This window comes from Apodemus sylvaticus, chromosome 8 (assembly GCF_947179515.1).
Source record: "Apodemus sylvaticus chromosome 8, mApoSyl1.1, whole genome shotgun sequence".
Taxonomy (NCBI): Eukaryota; Metazoa; Chordata; class Mammalia; order Rodentia; family Muridae; genus Apodemus; species Apodemus sylvaticus.
Genome location: NC_067479.1, coordinates 91,021,846 through 91,034,003, shown reverse-complemented (window position 1 = coordinate 91,034,003; position 12,158 = coordinate 91,021,846). Strand labels below are relative to the sequence as shown.

The 12,158-nt window shown below is 34.7% G+C and overlaps 1 protein-coding gene across 4 annotated transcripts in view; it reads right to left on the bottom strand.

The window, feature by feature from the left end:
* The window catches only part of Tasor (transcription activation suppressor), a 45,675-nt gene that overhangs the window by 13,110 nt on the left and 20,407 nt on the right, over positions 1–12,158 (bottom strand). For 2 of the 4 annotated variants that reach the window (XM_052189956.1, XM_052189958.1), the window contains exons 8-17: positions 11,785–11,816; positions 11,071–11,176; positions 9,475–9,578; positions 9,288–9,391; positions 8,114–8,186; positions 7,955–8,026; positions 6,343–7,044; positions 3,552–3,922; positions 1,571–1,715; positions 341–400 (exon numbers count right to left, since the gene is read on the bottom strand). In XM_052189956.1, the coding sequence (XP_052045916.1) occupies positions 341–400; positions 1,571–1,715; positions 3,552–3,922; positions 6,343–7,044; positions 7,955–8,026; positions 8,114–8,186; positions 9,288–9,391; positions 9,475–9,578; positions 11,071–11,176; positions 11,785–11,816 (1,769 nt within the window). The remainder of the gene's footprint in view (positions 1–340; positions 401–1,570; positions 1,716–3,551; positions 3,923–6,342; positions 7,045–7,954; positions 8,027–8,113; positions 8,187–9,287; positions 9,392–9,474; positions 9,579–11,070; positions 11,177–11,784; positions 11,817–12,158) is intronic. The other 2 variants (XM_052189957.1, XM_052189959.1) reach the window with 1 other exon arrangement.

The following is a 12,158-nucleotide window of genomic DNA, read 5'->3' as shown; positions in this document are numbered from 1 at the left end:
AAAATTTCAAGATTATGAACAGAATATGAAAAGGAAAAAATTGTTTTTACATTCTGTTATTTTAAAATAAAGATTGGTTCTTATAGACTATCTGAAGAAACACATTAAGAAAAACATTTTCATTTTCCTAAGTCACCCGATCAGCTAGACAACACAGATTATGTGTGTAACAAAGATATCTGATACAATTAATAATTTCAAAATGATAGTTAAGAGATCTTGCCTAGACATCTCTGTATGGAGCACAAAGTAAATCCATGCCCTACTTGAAGAACCAGAATGCAACTGGCAATTCTGAAGAAGGGCACATTGAGAAGAAAAGCAAAGTGAGCCTTCTCACCTGGGGTTTGTTTCTCACCATGTTTCCCATGCTGGTCTTCTGGGCTTCCTGCATTCCCTCCTGAGGAAAGCATCCATTAGATTTGTAGACTCTCTTCAGATATCAGTGACGCCTATTAGGCACCTTTCAGATAACCACAAATGCTAACAAAGGAATATTCCTTCTTTTGCCTAAACATTTTTGAAAGGTCATTTGGAAATGGGAAGTTGTTTCCCTTTCCACTCAAGTGATGTAGAAGATCAACACCTATATTACTTCTTTAAACAACTCAACAGCAATTATGAAGGTGTTTAAATGAAGAAAGGTTAAGATAACCACACCTAAAACTACTTTCTATTTATTTCCAAGGATCAGTATGCCTCCAATTTCACAAGATAATCAACTCCCTCTCTAGCATCAGGACTAGGGTCTCTTGCCTTCTCCATAAGGTATGAAGCACAGAAGCATGAAGTGCTGGAGCCCACGGAAACTCATCAAGTTTTAGAAATTCTTCTCAGACTCCCTACAGGTCACAAGCCATCTACTTTTCAGCAAGTCATTCTTCCTTCGATTTCTTTCCAAAGGCTAAATAAAGGTACAGGAATAGAAAAGATGTGCCCAGAAAACAATTCCAAATATAGTGAACTAGCAAACATGAATAAGAAGTTGGAATACTAAGAACATATAGTGTGTGCATGGACAAGTAAAAATATTTCAAATGACAATCTTTCAACAACTGTCAAACACCAGTGGTTCAATAAGCTTTCATTAGGTATTTGCATTTGGTATTTTCAGGCTGAGCTCCAGAATAAACCATTAGGAAATCAAATTTCCTTTACACAGATGAGCCTCAATATGACCACATTCTAGATACCAGACAAGCTTGTGGTAGTGAAGTTTAAGTTAGAGTTGAAAAGTAATGGCTACCCAAACAGCATCACTTCATCCAACACCTACTTCTCTAAGTTGTTATCAACAGTTTTCAATTGATAATATGCACGCTAAACTCCACAACAGTAACTATGCCTTAAATCCTTACATTAATAGGCCCCTTTTGCAGATACTTGCTGATGTCAATGAAGAATAGTGATAAACAATATAATGCTCAAAATAAAGACTCATGGCAGAGCCAAGTAAGATAGGTACCTTGTGACCCAAGACTGGAATCTAAAAAAAATAAAACTCTCCAAGAAACTGGTCCTTGAGTAAAAGGAAGCAAACCTATCACTGAATGAGTTTACTACTCCTTACCTGTAATTGGGATCAATTTCCAATGTATTTCTGTCTCTTCATCATCATTTGACTTAGAATGCTGTCTAAGGAATCCATGCTCAATGGAAACAGTGGGACAGAGACTGCACTCTTCAAAATTACTGACATTAATTAAATTCAGATCCTAGAAATAGAAGTACATGCATTTAATAGTTTTCCTTTTAATTTTAATATCAAGACTATACTACTTCCTCACAGCAGATGTACAAACTTCAGACTACACATTACAAATGAGGAAAAGCAATATGGTAATGTAATTATCTAGCATCACATTAAAATATATTTTGCCAAGGCTAGGCCTAGTTGCATTTGCCTATAATCAGGATCAAAAGGCAAAGCAGGAAGATCAAAAATATGAGGTTAACCAGGTTTATATAATGTGTTCTAGGCCAGCCACAGGTTCAGAGTAAAACTGTCATAAACAAACACACCTCCCCATAATAAATGAATAAAATAACCAATATATATTATCATTAAAGATTATCTGGAGACTGGCAAGATGGCTTAGTGGATAAAGGCACTTGCCACCAAGCCTGATGACCTAAAGTAGCTTTTGCCAGGATCCACACAATGGAAAGAGAGCATGGACTTTCAAAAGTTATCCTCTGAATTTCACACATATACACAAAATTAAAATACAGTAAAAAAAAAATTATAAAAAGATATTTTGACCTGGAGAGATGGCTTAGCAATAAAAGGACACTAATTATTCTTGCAGAAAACAAAGTTTCAATTCCCAGCCCCCACATGGCAGCTCACATCTTAACTCTAGTTCTTCTAAAACATCTGACAGCTCTACTGCTCTCAGAGGACACTAGGGTGGCATTTGGTACATATACAGACAAGCAGGCAAAACACTCATAAGAATAAAATAAATAAAAAGGTCTTTAATACACACACCACACATGTAAAATTGGTGTTGATTTAAAGATTTAAATGTTATATGCAATATATTTGTTATTGTTAATTGTTATTGTTATTTAAAAATACCAACAGACAATACTTAAGTAACTGGGAATATAGTTACAAAAAGGGAAGCAGGCAATACTCAGCCCACTCTCATTAAACATAACTGAGAAATACTAACACTACAACTTCATATTTCAATGCCTACCACATAAACCTCCTACCACCATCTTCTCCTTAAAATAAATATCCAAAAACTAAATACAGAAAGGCTGAGACATGCATACATAACTTTTATTCAAACACACAAGAAAAAAATTAGCTATGCTCAGCTCTTCTGAAGGTCCTGAGTTCAAATCCCAGCAACCACATGTTGGCTCACAACTATCCGTAATAGGATCTGATGCCCTCTTCTGGGGTGTCTGAAGATTACAGTGTACTTACATATAATAAATAAATAAATAAGTAAATAAGTAAATAAATAGAAGAATATAGAGCTATCTTGTATTATCTCTCATTGATTCAGCTACTTGTTTAGGAAAGTACTAATACAGGAAATGACTTGTCTACTAAGCACAAACCATACATAAACAAACTGAATTCCTTATTAAGCAAAACTAAGAATTACCTCAAATATAATCCCAAAAGCTATTCATTTGTATTTGCACAATAAACACTTAATTTATGACACTATGTTACAAAGGTAAGTTGCTTCATCTGCCTCACCTTGCTTCTGTTAAAGCATAAAGCAGCCAGGGTTTCTAGCTATGCTAATCTGACAATGCAGTCCTAGGTTTGATCATAATAGGTAAACTTTAGATTATATAAAGCACACAAGCATATAGGAAACAAGTACTTAGTATTTACCTTTTTTCAACAAGAATAGCTTAGAATCACCCTCCCGGACAAACACTTTCACTTAAGAGTGTCTTTGTTCTTTTGGAAAGGAAAAGCCATACTCCCTGAAGTATGCCTATACTCTCTTAAGAACACACACACAATAACCAGTAGGTTATGCTTACTCTTTAAAATGTAGCTTATGGTTAATGCCTACCTCACTGCTAGACAGAAGAGTAGGATACTTTACAGATGTTGCATCAACTTCTAGCAGTGGGCTCTGAGCATCCTTAAAATGCACATTTTCAATTTTTGTAGTACAAGCAGGATGCTCACGTTCTTTTTTATCTAAAGTATGGTTCAACTCATAATCACACTTTTGCTTTAGCTCTTCATAGGTACCAGTGCTACTCAATCCTAAGGCCTTGTTGACTGTATCTGTCAGGAATCCATCTGAGTGTCGTGCATTTGCTAGAGTTTCCGATAGCCAATTATAAAGTTTGTGGATCTCTCCAGTGTTGCCTGCATCTTCCTGCTGCAATCTCAAGTTAGGATCATGTCCTAGTAAGCCAATGGTCTGTGGAGATTCTGAGGAAAAGAAAGAAAAGTTCTCTTGTATTTTAAAAGCCAGTATACTCATTCTGTGACAGGATGACATATTATAAAAGTCAAATATAACTTAAAAGTCACTTGTTAGACATTTATGGGTAGGGACTAAATGTATCTATGTCCTTTACTATAACTGTTTCTGAAAATTTGAAGAATACATGGAAGAGCATGCCAGACCCTTATCAGTCTGAAACAGTCTTGAAAAGTCAAATACTAAAAATAAGTTAACAACACAACACAGAGAGGATTCTGAAATGATTAAGGAAATCTAACAACTAAGAAGGTCACAAAAGAGCTAAGATATAGACATTGAAAGTAAAAAAACCTAGATCAAATGAAGAAAAAGCCTTGAAAGTTACATATAAAAAAACAACAGCATGGTCAACAGAGCTTTCCTTGATGGTTAAGTGCTCGTTCCTTTATGTTCTAATACAGTTTGTACAGCTGGTGAAATGTATTTTTTATTTCATCTTAATTTAAAGTTAAAAGATATCATGTAATTACTATCACATAGATCATTCAAGAATTTAAAAAAAGGTCCTGGCTCTGGGGACACACACATGGGAAGCCAAGGCGAGAAGACAGAGAGTTGGACTAAGGCCTGAGTTAAAGCCAATCTGGGTGACTCTGTAAACTGCATCAAAAAGAGAAGAGATCTGAAGAGCATTTATCTAGCATGAGCAAGGCTTTTGGTTCAATCAGAGCATAAAAGTAAATAATAAAGCAAGGACATTAATCTGTGCGACCTAGTAAGATACAAATGCATTAGAAAAGTAGACAAATAAAACCGTTCAATAAAAAAAAAAAAAAATGAAAGAATGGAAGAATGTGAATTACTACAGCAAGATTCCTGAGCACAAAACCTCAAGCCTCACATTTCATGCTTTTGAACTAGCCAGTATAAAAATGTTAAAACCCTATATAAATATTTAACTTACTTGGAATAAACACACTATGACAAAAATCTATTTCTATTAACTGAAAAGGGCATAGAAAAGCAACAACAGGAATTGTATGCCTGACTATAAGAAATTTTAATTTAGAAGACTGTTTCACACACAGTCTTAAGCAATAGCCTAAAATAATCAAACACCTCTCACTGCAAAAACAAAATTTGAAATATAGGAAGTAACTTCAAGCTCTGATTAAAAGTAATGAGTACACTTTATCGTATTAGTCCAACCTAGGCAATTCAGAAATATGACATACCAGAGTAAATGTTTTTCTATGTAAGATCAGACTGTAACTATTTTAAATATCATGGGACATACACAGTCTTTGCTGTAATTCTGCCATCTCAGTGTGAAAGTAGCTATATACACACAAATAAATGGCCGTGACTATATTTTATACTAATTTTCTTTACAAAAACAGAAGACATCATTTATTCTTTAGCTCCTTGAGGATCTGTCATCATCACAAATAACATAGTAATTAACTAGACCAGAAGAGTTCATGACCAACCAAATACTTCACAAAGGAAATAAATGACTATTAAGTCTGTCACTGTGGAAAGGCAATAGAAGAAATTCAGGAAATATGAAATATACAAAACCAAATCAGGGCCTTGTATTTGGATTCAGAACGCATTTTGTTAGTGGCAAGGTAACTAGATGGTTTGTTTTCTTGGATTGTACAAAGAAAAACTGAGGACTAGCACACACTTGAAGAACATAACTTGTTCAAAAAGCAAAGGACCACAAGCAAACAGCTAAAGGAACATATGAATGGAAATAAAATGGAAAAGTTGGCAGACTGCAAAGGTTAATGTTAGTACTAGCAAAAAAGTAAGCTGAAGTTGATAACAACAGGACAAAGTGTAAAGCCACTGCAGTGACTTCCCTGCTATGACACTGTAATATTTCTAAGGATAGGATTAATAAAGTGTAAAAACTTCAAAAGCCAACCAACCAATATTGAATAAGCCAGGCAGGCATGCTCACATCTGCAATTGTGCACTCTGGGAAGCTGAGGAAGGAAAACTGGTAAAAATCCCTTGTCAGCCAGAGCTCCAGTGTGAAACCCTGTATCAAAAAAAGATGGGGGCAAAAGAACCATAAAACCTAAACCTAACCAAATACCCAGGACATTTTGTATTCCGCTCTTAGGCTTAGTAATCGAAGTATCTCTAACACGGGAAGAACAGATCCAAGGTGATGAGTTTTGGCTTTTATCATAAAGGTAGGGTATTGGGGGCTGGAGATATGGCTCAGCGGTTAAGAGCACTAACTGCTCTTCTGAAGGTCCTGAGTTCAAATTCCAGCAACCACATGGTGGCTCACAACCATCCGTAATGAGATCTGACGCCCTCTTCTGGTGTGTCTGAAGATAGCTACAGTGTACTTACATATAACAATAAATAAATTTTTTTTTTAAAAAAAGGTAGGGTGTTATTTTACCTTCATATAGATGACAACTTTCAGATGAATTACTGGTTTTGGCAAACTTTTTCATATTTTCAGGTAGATCTTCAAGCTTTCTCTTCAAGACATTTTTGCTTTTTGTATCTTCTGGATCTGGATCCCCACCCACATTTTTTTTTGTACATTGAATTAAATTAATCAATTCTTTGACTCTATCCTTATCATAATCCAAAGAATGAGACGTCTTCTGCTGTTCAGGATCGGTAGTTTCACCCCTTGAATTATTACGTTTTCCAAATTTCATTTTTGAACCATTCAGTTCTTCTTCTTGACCTTCATAATCTGAAAGTGGACTAAATTGTTGGCGTCTCCAATTTTCTTCAAATAGCTCTTTTAATTTAAAAATGGGTAACTGATACATTTCTGGCTGATAAATATAGGTATGTAAGCAGTCATCAATATGGGATTTATTTCTTGGTGCTGAGTATAGGAATTTTCTATCATCTAATCGTGAATCATATGAAAACATAAAAAATTCTCGCTTACCCGAACCAAAACCTCGCTTAAAAAATTCACTTACATACTTTTCAACAACAGAATGAAAATTTATAGTGTTTATAGTTTTGAATTCTTTTCTACACTGAATCAGAGAAAACTGTAAAAACTGAGCTATTTTTAATATATCTGGTAAGTTCACATGCCTCTCCAGTGGTGTTGTATTCGTTACACCTTTTTGTGCTGCAAATAAACAAAAGAGTAAACTATATTAGCAATAAGGAAACGAATAAAATACAAGTATGTGTATTTCTTAAGTATGGCTTCTTAAGTATGGCAACATTTGAACTTCAATGCTGAGCCACTTCCCGTCTGCTTCTGATGCACATATAGCACAGCTGACTGATGAGCAATGTGCTTCTGCTTAAAACAGGCCAGGGACCAAACAAATTTGTAATGGAAAGAAACCAACTCACTAATGATCTTCACTTCTTTCACCCACATTTAACACAAACGGTGGCAAGCAAATTGCAAGGAGTGGAGGGAAAAAAACAAGATGTGAGATTCTAAGCAGTATCAGTTTGCTATAACGTCATTCCTTTTTCTCATAAAATAACAGCTTTAACTTTATATAAACACATTTCCCTATAAGCACATATCCATGCACTGAGTAGCCACAACTGAAAAAAAGAGGCTTAATTCAAAAGTAAGCTCATTACCAAAATTCCTTAATACAGTATTCAGGTTTACTGTTAGAAGTAAAACAGCAAAATCTTCTCTAACATAAACATTCCAAATTCTAATCAACTCTGAAAGGCCTCGTGTTTAATATGGTATATGATACTTTAATGAGTAGAAGAAATGTGTCACATAAAACTCTTAATGAGCAGCAGTACTGAAACAATTATAATCAAACATCACTAAAGCACTGAAAAAAGCCAAACCAAAGTTTCACCATTAAGAATAAAACCTCAAAGCCAGCAGTAACACCATACAAAAACTGGAGAGAGGGAACTTATCAGTCATGTTTTATATTACTATTTCCACAAGATGTTCAAAAGTAGGATGTAGAAGAGACAGAATGTAGCCTTACTGAAAAGATTTCAATAACTGTCTACCAACAAGCATACTTCAACATTAAGAAACAACTTACTAATAATTAGGCATCTAGGTTCTTGAAACAGAAATAAAGCATGGAGGATTCGAGACTTGACAGTCTGATGTTCTAAAAAGAAAAATAAACCCAATTTCATCATCAAAGTATTTTAACTTTTTTTTTCTTAACTGTAAGAATTAAATCCAGATTACCTACCATATGGAGAAGCCATCTGGAAAGGAGAAAGAAGAAAAAGGTATCCTCGGTCTCCCAAAGGTTTAACAAGAACCTGTAGTTTGGGGAAGACAGAAGTTATACATATCTTATTATTACTACTACTTTTAGAGAGACACAATTTCTAGTAAGTATAAAGAACTACTACTAGATTACATTAAACCTCTTCACTATGGCAAAAACAAAATCACAGTAAAAACACCAAACTAATTGTTAATCTTACAGTTACTTAATAAGTATCATTCATGTTACATAATTTTATCTCTTAAACATTCTCCAAATGTTCTTTTGAATCAGACATAGAGAAGGTTCAGCAGTTAGGAACCCCTGTTCTTTCAGAGGACTTACGTTTCGTTCCCAGCATCATGGTTCACAACCACCAGCAACTCTAGTTCCACAAGATCTGACACCCTTTTCTGGTAACTACAGGCTTCAAGTGTATACACAGGGCACATACAACTAGGAGCGTGCACATCTACACACACACACACACACATACATAAAATAAAAAAACAAAATTTTCAGAAAAAAAACTACTGTTTCTCCTCAAACAAACTATATTTAAATAACTTTGTTCAAAAGTCTGTTTCAGTCAGTATTCCATAAATATTTTTGATAATCATATAATATTTATAATCACAATGAATAATAAAAACGGGTCTAAGCCGGGCAGTGGTGGCGCACGCCTGTAATCCCAGCACTCTGGGAGGCAGAGGCAGAGGCAGAGGCAGAGGCAGGTGGATTTCTGAGTTCGAGGCCAGCCTGATCTACAGAGTGAGTTCCAGGACAGCCAGGGCTACACAGAGAAACCCTGTCTCGAAAAAACAAATCCAAAAAACAAAAAACAAACAAACAAAAGTATCAAAAAACAAAAATGGGTCTAAACAAAGTCTACTGTCCTGGGTAAAAAGAATACTATATTTGCTTTACATAGCAAACTCCAGGCTAAATAAGACTACACAACAAGAACCCATAAAAAAGTATTACTGGTACTACTGCTGCTACTACTATTAGTAGCAGTAGTAGTAGCAGTAACAGTAGTACCAACTGAATGAGAGCATCCAACAGAGACCATGTAGAAATTCCAAAAGCAAAAATAAAGCATAAATAACACATTTTCAAGGAATAATGGGAATAGTTAAAACTTTTCACTCACAAGTTTTTCTTTCTCCAGTTTTTGCAGTAAACACTCCATGTTACTTCCAATTCTTGTCTTTTCTACAACTTCATAAAGGCTACAATACATCCCATTCTTTAAAACTGAAACCGAAAAAATACACAGTAAAATATAAAATCTGGCCTGCTTTTTACATATTTCAGTAAATGAAATTTAATTACTTTACCTTCATTAGGACCCACGTATGTGTCTTTATAAAAAAATGAAGGAGGAATTTTCTGTTTCAAACAATCAATACTCATAACTGTTTCAACGTCTAACTTCTCAGGACTGAAAGAAAATATAAGAGTATGTTTGGCATTCCTGTATCTTTAGCTCTAGCAATGTTATCAGACACATTATTAAAATAAACTTAATGAGGGTGGGGGCTGGGGACACAGTGCAGTTTGCTCAGTGCTTGCCTAGCATACACAAGGCCCTGAACTCAATCTCCATGCTGATATAACCAGGTGTGGTGGCATTCTTGTAATGTCAACATTTGGGTGGTGGTCTCAAGAAAGGACTATAAGTTCTAGGTCATCCTCTGCCACACAGTGAACTTGTAGCCAACAGTTACCTGAAACCTTCCCTCAAGGACAGTAAGCTAAATACAACTGATGGGAAAAAATATTAATAGCTCACCCTGTTCTAAAGAGGACCTGATACAGGAAGCTCGGGTAGATACACACAGGTAAGAATCAACTGGCAATATTGCCCACCTTAGATTCTTATGTCAGAAGTTAATCCTACATTCCATTTTTACTAACAAAAAGGAGTAAATAGCTGTCATTTACACTTAAAGTATGAGCTGACATATCTTTTGGAGACACAGATAATCAAACCCAAGGGTTGTACAGTAGGTAAGCATTCCACCACTGACCTACATCTTTAAGCACTTACATCGTTTTCTTGATATTAGTAAGTAAACTTTTAATTCTAATGTATATGAGTAGGACATATACATTAACTTACCACATTAAAGTTCTTTTCAACAAAGAAATGTTTAGCCACCACTACCACCCCTTTTTTCTTTTTGTTTTAAAGCAGATTTCCCTATGGTCTGCAAAACAGAGGTCTAGAAATCACTATGTAGCCAAGACTGCCTTTGAGCTCAAGATCCGCTGCCTGAGTCTCCTAAGTAGTAGGATTACTAGTATGTGCCAGCATACATAGATAAGATTGGCCAACTTTTGAGTCTATTATATATATATAAATTGCTAACTAAATCTAAGAGGAATAAAATGTTAAACTCACCTTTCAGACTTAATGCCACTCAGAATATAACATACATCTGACTAGTCACCTTCAAATTAGTGAACCAGAGCTTGTATGCTAATTAGCTTTCTGAAGTTACAAAATCAACTATTTTAGAAACATGTTTAACATTTATATTTAAGTTTTTAAATGGGCCACAGTAAAATTTAAAATTGACAAAAGATAAACAGCAAGCAAGCCAGGAATGGTGGTGCATACTTAAAATCTATCATATATAAGGCTGACGCAAGTGAACTGCCCAGGCTATATAGTGAGTTTCAATCCAGAATAACCTCAGGCAAAATTTAAAAAGAAAAAAAAAAGAAAACAAAAAACTAAAGAAGAAACTGATAGTCCCCTTTACTGTCAATTACTTAATTTTTGAAATTAACTTTTTAGATTAACCTATGAAATAGAACCTCTGTGTGTGTGTGTGTGTGTGTGTGATTATAGTCTATTCTCATTACTCCCTTCCCTGTCACCCTCCCACTGCCCTTCCCACTATTTTCTCTTAGTGCAACATACTTACAGCTTGACAGGTAAGAAGGCACGATTGGCCGACCTCAAAGAAATATAACATAGAAGCTTTCCTTTATTTAAAAGTTGTCCTTTCCACAAGGTATAGTTACACTTATCTAAACAAAAGAAATAAGAGCCCAGTTGCTTGATAGCCCATGAGGTAATATTTATTAGAAATGAAAATTATCTAGAAATAAGGCTTAAAGTACAAAATAACCACAGAAGTGACATGCCCTTCAGAGAAAGGTTCATGTTAAATTTTTAGTTTCAGATGTGTTTTCCCTTTAACAAAAAAACATTCCTCCAACTTCAAGGAAGAGCCAATCTGTCTAAGCATCCTCCTTAGAAAGCAGAACAAACAATACAGTCATTATTCCAAAGGAGACTATATTAAACCTGATTAATGTCTATGTACTTGTTGTTTATACTTTCTCATTTTTGTGATAAACAAATAAAAAATACCATTTAAAATCATCTTTATCAAAAACAAAAACCACTGGTTCAATTGCAAAACCCAATTTATCTTTTTTTACCCCAATCCAAGTGCTAGAAATTCTGGTCCATCTGCTAAAAGGAGTTCTTATGTTTGAATGATCAAGTACTGATGCTACATTTTTAACATGACCTCAACTGCTTTATGTTTCATATTTTTATTATGAAAATAAAACACTTAATCTTTGTTTATACTTTCAACTTATAAAAGTAAAAAAAATAAGACTCTTACCTATGTTTCTATCTGCATTAAAGCTGTTAGATCTACAAATAATTTTTTAAAAAGAAAGGAAAATTATTACTGATTGGAAATAACATGAAAGTTAACATTTAGGACCCTGCCATACTATCTATGTTTTGTTGCTGTTGTAGTTTTCCAGTGCTGGGGATTGAAGCCCATCACCTCACACATGCACAGCAAGCAATTTAAACTGCACTGAAGCACCAACCTCTAAGTGCCATTTCCACTGGAACTACAGGAGAGAACAATATTCTTCCAAGTAAGAAAAACTTACTCTTTTATAAAATTTAGTAAACCTAATTCTTAAAGACATACTTACTCTTTTATTACCATATTTTCCCAAATTTATGAGAGTTGTTTAATAC